Here is a 17,991-nt window from a genome sequence, read left to right as displayed (position 1 = left end):
ATGAATAACGTTATGCACCAATGGTATGAGAGTCTTGTTTTTTATTTATTTTATTTATTTATTTATTTTTGTTCCCTAGCCCATAGCCTCCAGCCACAGACAGCACGTAAACTGTTGCTGGTACTGACAAATCTAATGACATTTTACTCATCTGTCAAATTTTTAATTTGATGAGGCAAGCAGAATATTACAAGGCTGCTCTTCATTTGTAGAGAAAACAGATTCACCTTAAAACTAAGCAACAGTGTAGCATAACAATTTCAGTATACTGGTCTCTAATGTACTGGCTTCCGTTTAGCTGTAAAATGATTGCAGACGTGGACCCGTTCACACGCAGACTGTAATGAAAAGACTCTGCTTAGAGAGAGGTCACAGCAGATAAAGCAAATGAAAAAGCTTTGACGACTTTGTATTTTAACATCTTATTTAGGCCATCAGCCAGCTGTAATGGATTGTTTTTTACTGAAATATAATTTATTAGAGATAAATTTAGAAATGTATTTTGAATTAATATATGGTATTTCTTTTGCCTTACCTGTCGACTATACCAATAAAGGGATAAAAAAGCTTCAGTGACTAGCTGTGATGTTCTGAATGTAATTGAATAATCTAACTGGAATAATACAATTTCAACGGAAAACGGTTAGTTGTAGTTCAGCTAGGTAAGAGTGGAGACCCTAATCAAATAAGTTTATTTTCCATTTTATTTAAATAATAGTATTTCAGTGTGCTAAAAACATTGCTATTAAGACAGCAAATTCTGCTTGTATTAATCAACTGAAAATCAGTTTAAGTCTTTAATATTTGTAAGAATAGTGGAGAGAAGTAAGATGAGGCTTATACAATTATTCCTTCTCCTCTTTCCTGACATTTCAGCCATCAATTTTTAAAATTTTTACCATAACAAACTGATTTATATCAAGGAGTTTATCCTTCACTGTCACAGAAGATGCTGCCATGAAATTCGGCTAAAGAAATTGATTTAATGGTTTGACAAAGGAGAAAAATTAGATTGGCATTACAAAGAAGCATTGCATGAGGATAAAAAATAAAGTCAAGGAGCTTGTAATGCATGTCTCTTACTGCCGCTCAAAGTGCATCAGTTAAAATACTATTGTTAACGTTCGAGTGGAGAAGTCTGGGGAAGACACCCTTTAGTAAATTATTGGTTAACATAAAAAATGTCTTGCCGCTACATTTCTTAGTTCTGAATGAACATTAGCAGGTTGCACACAGCTTTTGGTGATAGTTTAGTAAGGATTTTTACAAAGCGCAGCACAGATGCTAGAGCGATTTTAAAATAAATTCCTTCTTGAAGTATTTACAGACAAAATTTCTCAGCTAGAGAGTAATATATAAAAACCTGAAATGTAAATTATGCAAAGGTTTGAGCTGAGCATTATTTTTCTAATAAAACTCAGTGAATTATTCAGCTTAAAGAAAAGATGAAGGCCTAATAAATGCTATTATTTTGCTTGTTTTTTCTTTCATGTAGTTCCCCGGGATGGTTTTTGTTATCTTCAGGCTTTTTATACTTGTTACCAGGTAATGATGGAATGAGAAGTTTAGTTTGTGTGTGACTTGCACGAACAACCCTTTTTCCTCAGCCTGCTTTTAGCGAAGGAAAGGGCGCTTTGGGCGGTTGGGTCAGCTGCAGCCCCCGGCGGGGCGCTGGCGAGTACCGGCCAGGCGTTTCTGTAACGCTTTTCACTTGCGAGTAGACATGTGTTTTTGCAGAACTGCGAGGGGGAAGTCTCACCTGGGAAGGTGTGTGTCCCTTGTCATCTGCTAGAGACCTGAGTCAGAGATGTGTAATGACTTTGTCAAGGTAGCAAAAGCATATTTAGGACAGACCCAGGCATTATCCCAGGAGACGTAGCCTCTAACACTGTTCTTTAACCCTGGATTACAGTTGTCCAAAAGATATTTGCTTTGGTTACGTCTTTGTTCTAAGGCCGTGTTGTATATTTTTGCACTTCTGAACATAAACCTTTTGTCTCCCGTGGCCTATCTCTAAGTGGCAACCTGCTAAAGTGCAATTCATTATTTTAGAGTTTCCAATCCAGCAGTTATTACTAATCAGCATTACTTAGATTTGCCTTTCACTGGGAAGCTAGTGAGGCCAGTGAGACCTGGGGAGGCAGCTTGCAAACTGTAGGGTATTTTGGTTTTTGGAGATTTTTTTTTTTAATAGCAGTGCGTTAGTGTTTTGGTTTTTTGTTTTTAATATATATGTATACATATTATTGATGCTTTTGGTTGTGGGTTAGAGCACTGTAAAGCATCAAAGGACTGAAAAAGCTTTTTCTCCAAAAAATATTTTCTGAAACTTCTGCCTCATGTCTTCAGGCATGGTCTAGATGTTGGGAAGTTGTGTCTGGTTGGGGTCAGAGATGCTGGGTACAAGCAGGAGGAGGCCAGGATGAGAGTACGTGTCCCCACTGCCGGCGAGGCAGGATACGTGCCCCTCGCAGCATTATGCTGCCAGGTTCTGATACAGAAGTCTTTCACAGTAACTGCATTTCTGGGTAGAAAAGTTTTACTTCCTTTGTACTTGGAAGGGAGGAGTAATAGTGAGCCTCAAAGGAGAGAAAGGCCTATACTCATTTAGGCTGGAGTGCTGCTTAATTCAAATGGTGTACTACTTAGACAGAGAATTTGATAAGAAGGATTAGAACTGGAAAAGAAAGACATTTTTAAAAGCAAAGCTATTATAGGGTTCATTACTTTATTTATATGTTCTCCAAAATCACATGAATGAAGGAAAAAAATGAGAGAAAAAAATACTGGCTTCAGTTCAGAATGTCAATTACTACTTTTTTAATCCTCTTTTCACAATTTATTTGACATCTTGAACGGTAGCCAAAAAAGCTATTATAAGTATAAAACATATTCATTGGTATAAATCTCATTAAGTTGAGCAATTTAATTAAGGTATTGACATGCTTAATTGATATGTGCAAGGAGAGACCGTTTTCATATCTAATTTCCATACGCTGGCTGCTTTTAAAAAAACTAGCTCCGTAAAAACGTTATAGATCCAGCTAAGCCCTGTCATCCCAGAGGAGCACTTGCTACCATTTACCTTGATTTAGAGCCAACTACTCTTCTAAGTGGAGCTCCATTAAATGGATCTGATGTATGCCTGACTCAAACATGCGTCAGCTTCTCTTATGATCAATAGCGGAATATTTATATTAATAAAGCACCAAGTTAATTAAATAAAACAGTCTTCTGGGTAAACTTAAGATACTAGGGGATGGGCAGCGAATCAATATACTCTGCCATTTGAACATTAACTATGTGCTTGGAAATTTTATGTTGTCTTAGCAAAGGTGCTTGCGGTGCGTACGTCGCGCCTCGGGGCACCCGCGTGGGGTTTGCTTCCCGTTAGAGAAAATACCAAAAAAAGGCAGCCTTGGGCTTTTTTGGCTTCCGTGACTCCCCTCTTCATTCCTCCAAGCGCATGGAAAACCCTTTCTTTCAGGTGGGGCGGGAGGCCGCGAGGTCGGTGTTTGCCGGGGCCGGCCGTGCCCCAGCCCTGCCGCGGCAGCGACGCCCGCGGGGAGCCGGCCCGGCAAGGTTCGTCGCTGCCAGCGAAGGGTCGCTCTTTCCCCGTGAGTTAGGCTTTTTTGGCCGCTGTGGAAACACAGCTCTATTAGAAATGTAGTACTACGGCCTAGTCCCGCGTTTAGGTCATTGTTTTGCCCTGGAAAGGAAAAGCTCCGCTGCCCTCGTGGCACTGATGGTTCCTCTTCTCCAGAGGCGGGTAGCGCCTAAGGAGCCGGTTCCCGCTCTGGTGCCGCTGCGGTGCGCCGATGCCGGCTTCATCCTGCCTTTCGGCTGGGCGGTAAGGCGGCAGGGCAGAGCAGGCAAGTTGAAAGTATGATTGTAAATATTACGCTGCTTTAAAAGCATGCCGAAATTTGACGACTGAAGGAGATAGGTGCGGAAAATCTTAGTTCGGCATTAGCAGGTTGTTCGATCGGTGTGACGCTGGGCTGGGTGAGGGTTTTCCCGAGGATTTAGCGGGGCACGGCGGCTCGGGCGGAGCGCCGTGCCCTGGGGGGTGTCGCGGGGCCTCGCCTCCCCGGCCTGCTCGTTTGCAAAACTCCGGCCGAGCCGGGCCAGGAAGCGGGTGGCCGCGGAGCGAGCCAGGTACGGAGCGTGCCGCCGCCTCGCGGCGGGGGCTGGAGGGGGGTGGCAGCGAGGCCCCTCGGCCACCGCCTCCCCGGCGGGCACTGCCTGCCTGCCTGCCTGCCTGCCTCCTGCGGGAGCCGGCAGCATCGTCCCGTCCGCCCGGAGCCAAGCGGCACGGATGCGCGACTTGCTGCAGTAGCTGGTGAGAGCGGTCCCGGGTTCGCGCCGGGACGCGGTGCTGGTGCTTGCGCCGTGTGGCTCTCACCGGCCCGGGCTGCTCCCGGGCACCAGGCACGGGGCAGCAGCCGAAGCAATCGCTGCCTCTTTCCTGTGGCCTCTGTTTTCTCTTGTAGTGTCCGGTCACTAATACCGGCAGGGACTGAAAGTCTTTGCATCTGCCGCTATTTTTCTATTAATACAGCACCTTCTGAGTAAGGCGCGTATGTTTGGTGCATTCAGTGCTTCCACTTAAGCGCCGTTTCTGGTGCTTATGTGACTTTACTAATCACAGCACGTATGTTACAGGTGCAAATTCAAAGTATTTAGCAGATGTAATGCTATACTTCTACTGTATTACTGGTCTTGGTGAAGTGTTGGTAATGCCTCCCGACGCCACCATCCTGTGCCGTTTTACCTTTCTTCTCTCATATCGTTCTCCTGTTACGTGATTCAGAAAGACTGAACAAAGAGTGCAAGCTAGAAACAACATTGGAACCATGTGTTTTATAGTTATATATAATCTATATCATAATCATATAAATTTAACCAGGTGGGACAGGTTTAGTTGGACTAAGCTGCTCCCTGGTTTAAACATAGCTCTCCAGTATTTTGGGTTGTCCTTCCAGAACCTGAGCATGCAAAGCAAGGCGGGTGATTGCATCTGAGCTAGGGTGAAAACAGAGTCCACCCTGAACTGCAGTCTGGGACCAAACAAAAAAATTTTCTGTTGAACTGTGGTGCAGAAATTGTATCTTTTGACCGACTTTTAGTTTCTGTCTCTTGATTGTTGGTTTTCTGTCTGCGCATCTGGAAGCAATGATGTGAATAACAAATATCGGAATGTAAACTTTCCAGGCTCTGTAATGGAATTGCATGAATAGAATTTGTCTTCTGATAAAATTGAAGTATTTGTGCCGTATGAGAAGGTTTTCAATTTTATAGCATCAAATACAAGATTTAAGGAGAAATTGTAAAGGCTTTAAAACGTGTGTGAAAGTGTAGCATAGAGCAAACACAGTGAGCAAGCCTCCTGTTCAGTGGCTGTATCGTTTCGTTTCAGCGTTTCTTGTGAAAAAAGTTTACTTCTGAGTTGTTAATCAATGAATTTTTTGTCACTTTGGTAGTGCATTGATTTTATTAAAAACAGAAATGCTGGGTGGCCATTTTTTTCTGGCCAGCTTAGTTATATCACTGCCAGAAATAAAAATAATGCCATGAGCCCCCTTACCACTTGTATTGCTTGTTTTTTAGTACAGCTTTGAACGTAGCTCATAACCTGAAGCGGTACGTGCGGAGCTTCTGCTGCTCAGGTGAGGTGACTTGTCCATCCGTGCATTAGCTCAGGGTCCTTTTTGCCAAGGACCAAGCTGTAGTTTGAAAGTACAGCAAACCATTTTTACTGTCCAAGGCTTTCCTGTGAATCATTTTGTGCTCACTGCTATGCATACACGACACCCCGTAGCTACTCATTTTTTCAAAAGCTTGCTAACATAGACACTTAACAGCTCTGTTGTAAACTGAAGAGACTTCAAGTCTGGGGTAACTGAAAGCCGAGCATCGTCGTCAGGCCCGGTTTCTTCTGCAGACTCGCATAGCTCTAGCAGAGTTTAGACAAAGTTATCAGCCTTTCCAGCAACGGTGAAATCAAATGGCTTTGGAATTCGATATTCTCTGATTTGAGTGCTTCAATGACCCAACAGGAACGCGTGGACGTTTCATTGCCGCCTCCTGAGTTCGTTGCGCAGGGGCCCTCCTCCCTCTCCCCGTCCGCTATCTGCTTTTTTTTTTTTTTCCTTTTTACATTTAATTTAGTTTAATTTTCTGAGCTGACATAGTCAATCCGAAATTCAGTAACCTGCTTGACAGTGACTCAGAAGAAAGCCTAGTTCATTTTTGGAAGTGGCTCTGTGCAGATAAATCCTTGCGGATCGCTGAAGGAAGACGTTTGCTGATGAATCAGAGTAATGCCCTTGTTTCCTTGTCTTCTTCAGGACAAAAGCTGGAAATAATTTAATAAAATAATTTGCACATGCCTACTCATTCATCTCTTTAGGAGTATTTTAGGTGTTTGGGGATAAGAAATGAATCTATTTTCAGAGTATGATCTTGAAGCTTTCCGAAAGGAATATTTGCTTGGTTTCACATAACTTATTCACCTTATGATGTTTATGTTATGCAGCCCAGATTTGTTCATTAGCGGTAAGGAAATTAGCTCTAGGAACACTGTTAATTCTTGCAAATTGTCTTGATTATAGCTTACACTTAAATACAGTTTTAACTCCTTGATAGGAGATTTACCAAAGAATTAGAACAATAAAACACTCAATAGGCTGAGGTGACTACGAGTACGTGTATATTCTGGCTTCTCTTTTGGAGGAATTTATTGCTTTAAATGCGTATGTTAGCTGAAAGGTGATGTGGGTGTAGATCTATGTTGTTAGCTAGCATGCTGATTTTACTAGTGTATTTGTAAAACTTCTTTCTTCTATTTAGATGATTTTTTTAAAGCCTAGCAGAATCAAATGATAAACTTTCTGTGCATAGAGTGGAGTTGCTAAAGGTGATTTGCCTACCTAGGGAGTCCTTCAAAAGGAGGAGTCGTCTGGTTATGCTTCAGTGGATTTTTTCTCATGTATGTGGCTAAAACAGGGGAAGGAGGTCTGTAGGCGTCATTCAGCTACAATGGTCGGGGCAGATCTGCTCTGAAATGATTGAATAGCTTGTGGGTGCATGTAGTCTACCATAAAAAAGAAGCTAGTTTTACTTAAACAGTTGCATCTTACATGAATATCCCCAATAGATTTAACCACTTTGTGGTATAGCATCTTGGTCTAGTAAATCTAAATATCATAACCACATGGAAAAATGAATTAAGACTCCAAAACCAATCTGAAGTGTATCTTCTTACATCTGCAGTATTTCACAGAGGCTTTTGGGAACTAAACGAATCATAGTGGGAAAGATATAAAGGAGGAGTCATGGAGGAAAAATAGAAGCTAAAATATTATGAAAGAAAAAAGCGGCAAGATGCATAAAACTGTTTTGCTAAGACTTCAGTAGCTGTTAATGGAGCAGAGACGGCTGAATATCTCCGCAACAGATATTACTGGTCTAGTATTATCATTTATTTTTAAGAACTCTATTACATCTAGAGTAAAGCATTGGACTGTGGTGCCCCTGTTACAGTGGTGCACTTTCTACCGCAGAATAATAGCCTTATGATAACCAGGGCTTAGCTATAACCAGAAGGTTGTTTTTCTTACTGCAGTACATTCAAACAATTTGCAATTCATTTCTACCTCACTAGAATGAATGGAATTTCACTGTAATTTATTTTTGCAATCCATGGGTTCAGTATGACTTTTATTACTTTTATATAGCCACAGAAATGCCTATGGTGATTGTGCAAACAAATAAAATAATTGGCCTTTTTCTGGAGGAGATCATAAAAAAATAGAGCCCAGATCCTTACACATGCAATTGCTACCTACTCCTATGAAAATAGTCTGTTTTCATAGCTAAAGTGCAGGAGTATATCCTCAATTCAATAAGTAATTTTGCAACCATGGTTTTTATTCTACGGTGTGACATTTATGTGCATCAGAATATAACTGGTCAAGGAGGTATTTTTCAGAAGACATCAGGAAATTTAAAAAATATCTTTGCTGTAAAAATATTCATCATTAACAAAGTCAGAATTAGGTCGAAAAAGGTCATTAACAGGCTAGCCTTGCTCCCAATGCTGATCAGCTATTCGGTGATGGTGTAGTTTAATAGTTCATCTGTTTCACATCTTATCACCTAAAACTAAAAACTCACCAAATTTAAAAAAAGACAAAACCAAAAATCTAAAAATACCTTTTTGCTAAGTGATCATATTGTACTTAAACAGGGTTTAAATTTTTGGTCTGGATCAGAAGAGGGTAACATTGCATGCTTATTTTCATGTAGAATTTGCAAGTACATAGGATCTCTTTCCAATACAACTCAAGAGATGACAGCATAAAACAGACAACAGCTCAACACTGTAAAGGTGTTTTTTTGAATTATCTTAAAAAAGAGAAGCCTCCATGTTTCTGAATTTCTACTTTCAAAATGTTTTAACATCAAAAAGCAGTGAGAGAACTTTTGAATTCACAATTTTAACAGCAATTGGATATTAAAAAAAAAAAAAAAATCACTGGGAGAATCTTTTCTTTCCACTGACATCAATAGTTTGCTCCTAACTCCCTGAGGTATACGTTGTTCCTTCTAAATCATTTTCATGGCTCTGCGTTGTAATCTCACTTGGACGTAGGACAGCAGAATAGAAGTGCATTTGTGGAATTTGGTATTGTATAACAAGAACATCACATTGGGCTCATTTTGGTTTGTCAGCGATCCAGCTGCAAATGTATATGGTGCTGGAAAATTCCCTAGAAAAAGAGATTTATCTATCAAAATGACTCTCTTAAATACATTGTCAAAATTGTGCATGCTGTTTCTCTGCTGGTGGGCCAATGTTGCGACATACCTTAAAACTTAGGATGTAAGTTGCATAAACTGAAATACCTGATGTATATGACTTGCAAGTCTTATTTCTGTCTCTTCCCACTCTTTGCTCGGTTACCTTGGTCTAGTCCCATAACATCTCTGGGTCTCCGTTTTCCCTCTGTAGAAAGGAAGGATTAATTGTACTGATACCTCTTTGTAAAGCACTAAAGTTCTACATTAAATACAACTAATAAAAAAGTGTTACTGTCATTTATTAGTTAGAAGCTTTATCGTATCTCTAGAGGAGTGCTGCTCCTCTTAAAGTGCTCCTCTGGGTCCGTGGTCAGTGACTTGCCCATTCCTGTGCCGGGACATATCCAACGTTGAATGCAAAGCCATTGGGGTAAAATACTACCTCTGTGTGTAGGTTCCAAAAGCCTAAACAGATGCTGCTTTCTAAAATAAAACTCTGAGCTATTTCATGATGGGTGGTTTCACAATGAATCTCCTACAAACTGTCTGATCAGCTTTTGCTCAGTATTTTGGAAGTGGTGTGAGGAGGGAAGAATTGTAAAAGTCATAAAGACAAATGTTGCCCATAATGGAGCGCTGACACATAGATTATCTTTACAGTTCATTTAAAATAATATAAAAATATTTGCTAACCTTGTAGGAGACATTTTGATGGAGTTAATTTCTTTTCTGTTTTTGTGTTGGGTGCATTAACAGCCAAATGGTGCAGCACTGTGCCTAGTTTAGTGAAACCAAGTACTTTCTATGTTAGAAGTAAATAAAAAACTTTAAAAACCTCTTGCAAAGCGAACACAAATGTGTAATCTCTGTTCCTGTAAAGTTTAGAATGATTTTGCGGTGCACTGAGTGATTCCCTTAATCACATCAGGGCAGGAGTCGTGAACCTGTCAAAGTCCATGCAGATTTGAGCTCGTGATGGGTTTTTATAAACAGATGGTTTTTAATTTGGCCTTGGAGTAGGAGGAAGATGATGCTAAAATAATTATGTACTGCTGAGATTGTCTTCCTCTTCCTTGACTCCGCTCGCCAAGCTCTGCGCTCAGCCTGCGTTCAGCGTCCAGCTCGTCAAAGCCAGGCTGTGCCCAGTGTGACCGGGGTTAATTACACTGCGTGCAGCTCTGCGTGGATGTTCAAGCCTGGAGCTGCTGTCTGTCACCCCCAAATAAAATACCATCCACCGGGAGAGGAAGGTGTTTTATCTTCCCGAGGCTCAGCAGCCCTGCTTGCGCAGCGGTGCCTGACTCTGTGAAAGCACTGCCGCCTGGCTGAACTGGAATTTTAGAGCAAAATCCCCTCTCTCAAACAAACCAGACCTGTAAAGGGTTTCCTCCCACTGTGTGAACTGATATCCCGCTGTATTATATTTAGCAAAAATAGCAATCGCCTTGCGTTGCTCAGGGTACCAAACGTGGGTAGGACCTGCTCTCGTTCGGCAGATCTGAGATGCTGGCAGTATCTTTCACTCCAGTGGTAGCAGGAAGATTTTTTTTTTGCCTTTCAAAAAATCAGCAGTAACACTAAATTTCTGCAGAGTAGTGCTATGCAATACCGTTGGTTAAGTCCTTGCCTTGCAGCGCATCAGCAACAGGACTTGTACGTTTTTCCCTTGTAGACAGAGAGTTATAACTGCTGCTTTATGTCAGGCAAATACCATCTTTTCCGCTGAACTTCTGGTCATAGAAAACTCATTGCTCTGCTGAAGGCGTGAGGCCCCTCCTGGGTATCGAGGTGCTGATGTGAGTGTCAGGCTCGCCACAGCTTGTTCTTATTACAATTATGGCATGTTGATTGGGTCAATGCTTCTCCCAGCTGGAAGATGATAAATATCCAAATATATCTCATGTATTTACAAGGTTGAAAGTTCTTGAATTACTCTGAACAGCCAGCTCAGTTCTTTGTTAGTCCATCTACAGAACAGGAAAAACCCTAATACTGCAAAGCTCCTGAAAAGCTGTGTGAGTAGCAGGGCAATGACTCCACGGATGACAATAATATTTAGCTGTTGGATGTGCTAAATATTATTTTTAACCGTTAAAAAGCTGTCACAAAATTTTGGCAGAGCAGGAAAAATTCTAGTATGGGTCTTTGCTGTAAATGAAATACGAGCCTAATGTGATACAAAGTTGTTTTAAAAAATGTGGTTGAATATATTTGCAAAACTGGTTTTGGTCTGATTTCAGCATCTGCATCCTTGAGCCTGTGTTTACTGGCACTTACACCTCTAGAGACATTTGCCACACGACTAATTCCTATCCATTTCTTGCATTTCAAGCATTTACCGTGATGCTGTTCTAAGAGCAAGAGCTACCTTGTATCGTTCCCCGCTCCGCTGACTTCCTTATCTTTTATGATGTTATTTGGAAAGATATCTATTCTCTTTGGCTTATACTCTCTAATTTTTCCCCATTTGTTACTCTTTAACTCCTTAATTGTGGTATTTAATTCAGTAAAGCATTGCTGGATAAAGTTTATATATAACCTACTGTACAAATTAAAACTACCTCTAATGAGGCAAATTGCAGTGATCAGGTTCTGTTAAGTATGTGACCTTTTCTAAAGTATCTCAGCCTGTCTTTGGAGTCACTGTAAGGAAACGCTGAGTTGAAGAATAGTCACTAACCTTGAATAGTGCACAAAACTCAAGATCTTTTTATTTTACAGTATTGGTAAATACATACGATGGAAACGTTTATTAACTCAAAAATCTTCATTGGTAAAAGAATGTAAACAAACTAGCAATATTAACTAATTCTCATTTTTCTCAGCTGCATGTACTGCAGCTGGAGAGTGTGAAGTGTTTATTTCTTAGCATTGGTGGCAAGCCAATGCTTTCTGAAAATCCATGTTCATACCTTTCCATCATTTGCTTTATAAAATAAAACTAAAAGATGTAAAGTTTCTAATATTACTGCGTCAGGAAGAGATTTTGGAAAAAGGAAAGAATTAGTTATTTTGCTCTCTCGAGCCATATGCACTCGATTCAGTCTGTGTTTGGCTTATGTTTTCACGTCAAACAGTACAAGCAAGCGGTGGGTCAGCTCTCCTCTCTTATCCCAAAGAAGCAGTTGAATTGTGGATAAGGGAGAAAACACTTGAAGGGGTCCTGGTAGTTAATCCAGACTTGTCCTTTGTTTTAGCTGAACTTTTGTTCTCTGTGTTAATGGTTAACTCTGTGAGTTAACTGTTTTGTTATGGGATCAACATACAATAGCGTATCAGGAAAGATGCGTGTGGATGAGTAGTTCTTTAAGTCTTTTCATTAAACTTCTGACTTTAAAGGCAAGTCCAGTTCTTTATTGGATAGCACTGAATGATGATCTTTTAGTCCACTTGAGAAGGAGAAATAAGGAGTAGCATTCAACCACAATAAATATTTCTCAATCAAGCTTCTTTCTGGGCAGTTTTCCTTAAAAAATTTTTTTAATTTTAGAGTATGTACATCCAAAAAGATCTGGAAAATTACTGGTAAATGTGCAAAGGTTCATTTTGTTCTGTTTTTGTTTTTGAAAAGGGAGACAACCTAGAGTATAATGCTATTATTTTTGATTTTCATACAATATTTCTTATTTTCAGTGTTATTGCAACTTGTATTAAAGTAGCGATTTTATTGGTTTAGATCTGTAGCTATAGCCATCATAGCTAAAGTGCAGGCTCTTATTTTATGAATGTTCATAGGGTCCATGTTCCAATTAACTGATTTATGTTCTGTCACCGGCAAATTAAAACAAAGAGTCTTAATGTATTTTATTGCTGTGCTAGATGGTTGAAGTTTCACTTAGGATGCAATAACCAGTGTCAAAGCAGGAAGCTAAAACCCGGCATTGTAGCAAAGGCTACAGGGCCACTTAGAAAACGTCAGCAGATTATTTATTTATTTTTTCCTTTCCAATCCTTTTATCCAGTAAGGCTCAGCAATTCACATTTGAAGATGAGCAGAACAATGTTGTGCTTTGCAGAGGGAGTTAATCTGTGTCCAAAGCATTTTAGTTAAATTAAAACTAAAAACTAAAAAAGTTATTGACTCGTGCCAGGTCTTGTTTGAGTCTGGCTTAGAGCGACGTGTGGCTCCGGCGCAGCGAGGGCACGCGAGCCCCGGCGGCTGTCTCTCTGATTTATGCAGACCTGAAGCCAAGGGTCTTCGGTGTCTTTGCGGCTGTTTTGCCCTCGGTGGCCTGCCTAGGCGCGGGCCTAGCACGTTTTGCCAGCCGGGACGCCTGCTCGGAGGGGCAGGGGCACGCTTAGGATGAGATCGCGGTTCCCTGAGGAGCGTTCGGGGGTCGCAGCATCTCCCTGCCCTTCGCACTTCCTGAGAAGTCCTGCTAAGGCACGTTTTTCACTAAGGACAGCGGCCCGCATCACCTAAACAGCTTTTCTTTCTTTCTTTCTTTCTTTCTTCCTTCCTTCCTTCCTTCCTTCCTTCCTTCCTTCCTTCCTTCCTTTCTTCCTTTCTTCCTTTCTTCCTTTCTTCCTTTCTTTCTTTCTTTCTTTCTTTCTTTCTTTCTTTCTTTCTTTCTTTCCTCTTTTTACCCGAGTTACCCACGTGGGCAGCACGAGATGCAGGGCTTGCTGCCTTGGCTCCAAGAGGGAGCTCGGTGCACCATGAAACAGGAGGCTCCTGATCCCATAAAAGCACATCTCTGAGTTTGGCCTTAGCTTGAAGGCTTTCTGTGGGCTGTTAGCCGTTGTCCACCAGGGCAAGGATTTTTGGAAGTCTGTTTTTCTGCAAAGCTGGAGTTTTTCATGTGTTTCCTCCTCAGGATCCATCATGCATCAGCGAGCCAGACTCCTCTGCCGTTTGTGTCTCAGGAATAGGTGGCTTGAAACCGTTGTGTAAGGAATAGGAAACGTATTAGGAATCATAATTTGTTTTTCTTCAGTTTCATTGTTTATTTTTCTTGAATGCCACAATTCTTTTTTGTCTGTCTGTTTTTTTTAGGTTTTTGTTTTGTTTTGCTTTGGGTTTTTTTTGGTGTTACATTAGTTTATCTGCTTTTCTGCAGTTACTATTTATAAATAACATTTTACATGCTGTTAACGAGAGCTTCCCGTTATGTCTGCTGTGAAACCAACAGAAGCAGGGAATGAAAAGCTGAAACCTTAAGATGAACCGTGCGGACAAATGGCTGGTTGCAGCCTTCTGCTCCCTCGGAGGGATTTTAGGAGCGCATGGGATGAGCCTGGCTGGGGTTTGCTTGCTAATGAAAAGTTACCTTACCCAAAGTTTGGCACGTCGCTGTGAAGCAGAGATGAACGCTATTACTAATCGCGTCTAAAAGGCATGATTACAGCTGAGAAAAGGTGGTTCCCGAAAATGAGGCATGCAGGTTTGACTTGTCCTCCGTGCGGCATCGCTGATACCGTGCCGGCCGTCTGTTTTGCAGACCGCTAGAGATACTTATGAAATCAGTACGCGATCCTAGAGATTTATAGAGGCAGTGGTGTGAGCGAGAGGAGAGTGCCTAACTGGAAAATAACATTAATACAATTTACAAGCAGAGTGTCGTAGAAAAGGGTGGATTTCCCACAGTCTCCTGTTTTTGCCTGACTGGGGAGATCTAAGCGCAAAGACAAAGCAGAAAGCAATGATGCAAATTAGCCCCTTTAGACCATGATAATATCAGAAAAAATACGTAAAACATGAATTTATTCTTAAAGCAGATTTGAAGCAGTGCATGATAAACCATTGGACAAATATAACTTGAGGGTTTGGGGTGTATTTTATTTGAGCTCACAGTTTGACTTTGTTCAAGCCCTTTTTGTTCTTGCCAGTGTATCTCTTGCTTTCAGACCTTACTAATTTTTGCCTTCCTAAGGCATTTTGTTGCACTTTCACCATTGGCTGTGGCTGTGCTATGCCTCGCTGTCACGCCAAAGTTTCTCCTCCTCGTCCTGAAAGCGGTCTCCAGCGTAAGACTTCCGTCTTGCAGGTCTGCAAAGCGCTTTCCTTCCTGCTCTTCTCCGTTCGGGCTGCCTGATCGTTTGTCTGGGGTGAAGGTCTGTCTTTAAAGGACTAATATTTTGTTGCTGGCAAAAGAAAGGGGAGGTGAAGGAAGGGTCGCGGTGCAGATCAGTGTTAAACAAATTGTGAAGGTCGCGAAGATTTTTAATCTAGCTTGAAAGAGAGACTTGTACCCAGCAGCACACTTTTGTTTGTGGTGGTCTGAATGAACAATTGTGGCTACTTTGAGAATTTGGTGTAGACTGCATGACTGGTATAAATTGAATTAGGCTCATGACAAGGACATAGTCCCCTTTTTTTTCTATCTGCCTGATGGAAAACAGCAGAAAGCCCCGTGTGACATGGCTTGACCTGAAATGTCAATGTGGGCTTTTGTGACAGGCTGTGATTCCTGGTCCCTCTTTCCATAAAGCCAATTTGGTGGCGACTAGCAAGGGGGCTCGCTGCCCCACAGAATGTACTTACAGTACAGATGAGTGCCTTTTAGGTTAATCCTCATTAGAAAGCCAGGCTTTCTTCCTGAAAATGGGGCAAAGCCTTGGGCTCGGGTAACAAAGTGCCCCAACGGCGCAAAAGGACGTGCTTGGTAAGGTCCTGTCCCTCCCTGTCGCCTGCCTTTGTCCCTTTGCTCGTCCAGCCCTGTGCCCTCCCTTCCCTCCGCTTGCTTATATCTTCCATTTTTCTCTTCCCTGCCTTCTGTTTTTCTCTGATCTTCCTGCACTCGTCTCTTCTGCACACTTTGCACCCCGGATTGGACTGAAATTGCTCCCTCTTTCCCATGCTGGCAGGGCACCCACTGAGAAAGCATTGGGAGTGCTGCTTTTTTTTAGCAGCAAAACAGCCCAGCTTTCTGATTTTGTTTCTATTTCCTTCCCTTTCCCTCCCCGACACCCTATTTTAGCTGATAGTGGTTGCAAAATTGGAAAATTTTGATAGTTATAGTACAACAAAGTAAAAAGCAACTGAACGTAGGGTTGTGTAACAGAAAAATTGTAACCTAGAGTGTTCGTCATTGCTCTGTGTGCGCTTATAACACAGATGTAATGAATTAGCTGGAAATATTTTGTAGCACTTTAAGTACAACAAAGACATCTTGAATTGCCTCTTTTTTTTTTTAACCAAGGTTAAAAATGCTGTAGCTCCCGCTGATGCACAGTGCAGTGCTTTTTTAATGCAGTGAATAAAAATATTTGTTGTCCTAAGTTTGAAAAATAATTAAGGGAATGATTGTCATGTTTTTCCTGAAAGTTTATTTCAAATGAGCAGCTGTAATCTGAACATAGGTCGCCCAGTGTTTTTACAGTTTATATTTTTACAGGTGGTAAATTAACAATTAATTGGCGAGAAAACTTTGCCCATACAGTACAGGGTTGCTGTTTCAAGGCGTAGGGTTTAGCTGCAGGTACGCTGACAATGAACTACAGCAATGTGCTAGTGTCGTGACTGCGTTTAGGTGGTATTTTGTGGAAGTGCTGGCGTTTGTATTGCCAGTTCTGGTGGTTTTGGGTGGAGAGCCCTTTCAGCTCACGCCACGTTCTTCTTGAGACGATAAAGGACATTGAGATCATCGTGTGGTGCAATGAATCGAGAAACATCTACTTGGCCAAGCATGTTACATTCCATTATCTCATGGAGATTTGAGAAATATGTTCTCTTTAGTAATACAATTTTTTTTTCTCTTCCCTTATTCAGAGACCTAAGTGAAAACCAGATAAAAGGAATCCCTAGGAAGGCCTTTCGAGGAATCATCGATGTGAAGAACTTGTAAGTGACAACTTCATTAATATTTGTGGTGAAGAAGCTTCTCCCTAGCTTACACCTGGCAGTTACTAGTTATCTGGCCACCACATGTCCACCTCTGTGCAGCACCAAGGGGAGCTGTGGACTCTGCTGTGCGAAGCAGGTTATTGGCAAGGACCTCACACGCTACTTTGGTCCACTTGGTCCAACACACCTGGGAATTTTTGAGCAAAGACAGACATATATGTAGAGAACTTACCTCTCCCTGCAGTCTTACCCTGCAAAAGCCAGTCAAATCATAGTCCGTGCCTTGAAGCACTACATGCCTAAGAAAAGATCTGGTAGAGGTTTTGTGTGAAACTGAATGATTTCGCTTAGCTGAAATTTTCTGTCCTACCAACATCGGTGGGAAGTAAGCATGTCAAAACACGGCACGTGGACACACTAGTTGAGCGCAAATTTCAAAAGATGAGGTGATGTGTGAACCTAGCAAGCATGAGAAACTAACTGTGCCTGCTTTGACAGTCTGTCTTGAAAATTTAAGTAATTTTAAAAAGCCATTGAAGAGACAGAAGTGGGGTTTTGCTGTTTGTGCTAATGAAGTTACTCTCTCTTAGCTTGGCCAATGCCTTTTTCTCTTACAGTCTGAAGTATGTGTACGTACAGACTTTCTGTTCGATGTTCCCAGAGCTGTTAGAAGCTGCTTGTGCGTTGTGTACCAGAAGTGCATTTGTGTGCACATGCACACAAACACGCACACCGTTGGCATGAGTAGGGTCAACACAAAGTTTGCAGAGAAAGGGGGCGACATCCGGCAAGTTGGCCGAGAGTCCGGATTTCCTGAGAAAACTCTCAGCCCCTCTCAGAGAGGGAAGCAAGATGTTCCTTTTATTTGTTTTTAAACTGTGAGTAAGCGTGTACTAAGCCATTTTAAAGCCATTAGTATGAGCACTGCGTTATCCCACAGCTAGCCCAGCTATCGTCTGAGACCCCACTGTGTTAAATACTGTAAGCACTGGGTTAATGGTGTGGACTTTTGTAGTTTCTTTAGTAGAAAAATCAACAGAAGGAGATCTCAACAAAACCCTTGTCGATGAGCACTCTTGCATACCTATGCTCCTTTTCATTTGTTTGCATGATGGAAAACCTCCTAAGTGTACAGACTAAATTTTTCTATAGGCAGCATGGAAAGTGTTACGGGCGGTCGAAGTGAGTCAGAGCGTGACCACATTTGCATCCAAAGGCAAAGCACGATCCTTGTGCTTTCTCTAGCAGTGCTGTATTGCAGGGAACATCACGTCAATGGAGACAACACTACAGAAGATGAAAGCAGGGCTTTCCTTCCTCCAAACTGGTAAACAGAGGTGCAAAGACACCTGTGAGCTGCTTTTGTCACTCCGAGCACCCTCCCTACTGTCTCCAAGTCT

At 41.7% G+C, this 17,991-nt stretch overlaps 1 protein-coding gene across 4 annotated transcripts in view; it reads left to right on the top strand.

The window, feature by feature from the left end:
• The window catches only part of SLIT3 (slit guidance ligand 3), a 517,687-nt gene that overhangs the window by 259,227 nt on the left and 240,469 nt on the right, over positions 1-17,991 (top strand). For 3 of the 4 annotated variants that reach the window (XM_067304843.1, XM_067304841.1, XM_067304840.1), the window contains exon 5: positions 16,517-16,588. The exons of the other annotated variant lie outside the window; for it this stretch is intronic. In XM_067304843.1, the coding sequence (XP_067160944.1) occupies positions 16,517-16,588 (72 nt within the window). The remainder of the gene's footprint in view (positions 1-16,516; positions 16,589-17,991) is intronic. 4 annotated transcript variants of the gene reach the window in all.

The sequence above is a fragment of the Apteryx mantelli genome, chromosome 14, assembly GCF_036417845.1.
Source record: "Apteryx mantelli isolate bAptMan1 chromosome 14, bAptMan1.hap1, whole genome shotgun sequence".
NCBI lineage: Eukaryota > Metazoa > Chordata > Aves > Apterygiformes > Apterygidae > Apteryx > Apteryx mantelli.
This window is presented reverse-complemented; position numbering and strand designations above follow the sequence as displayed.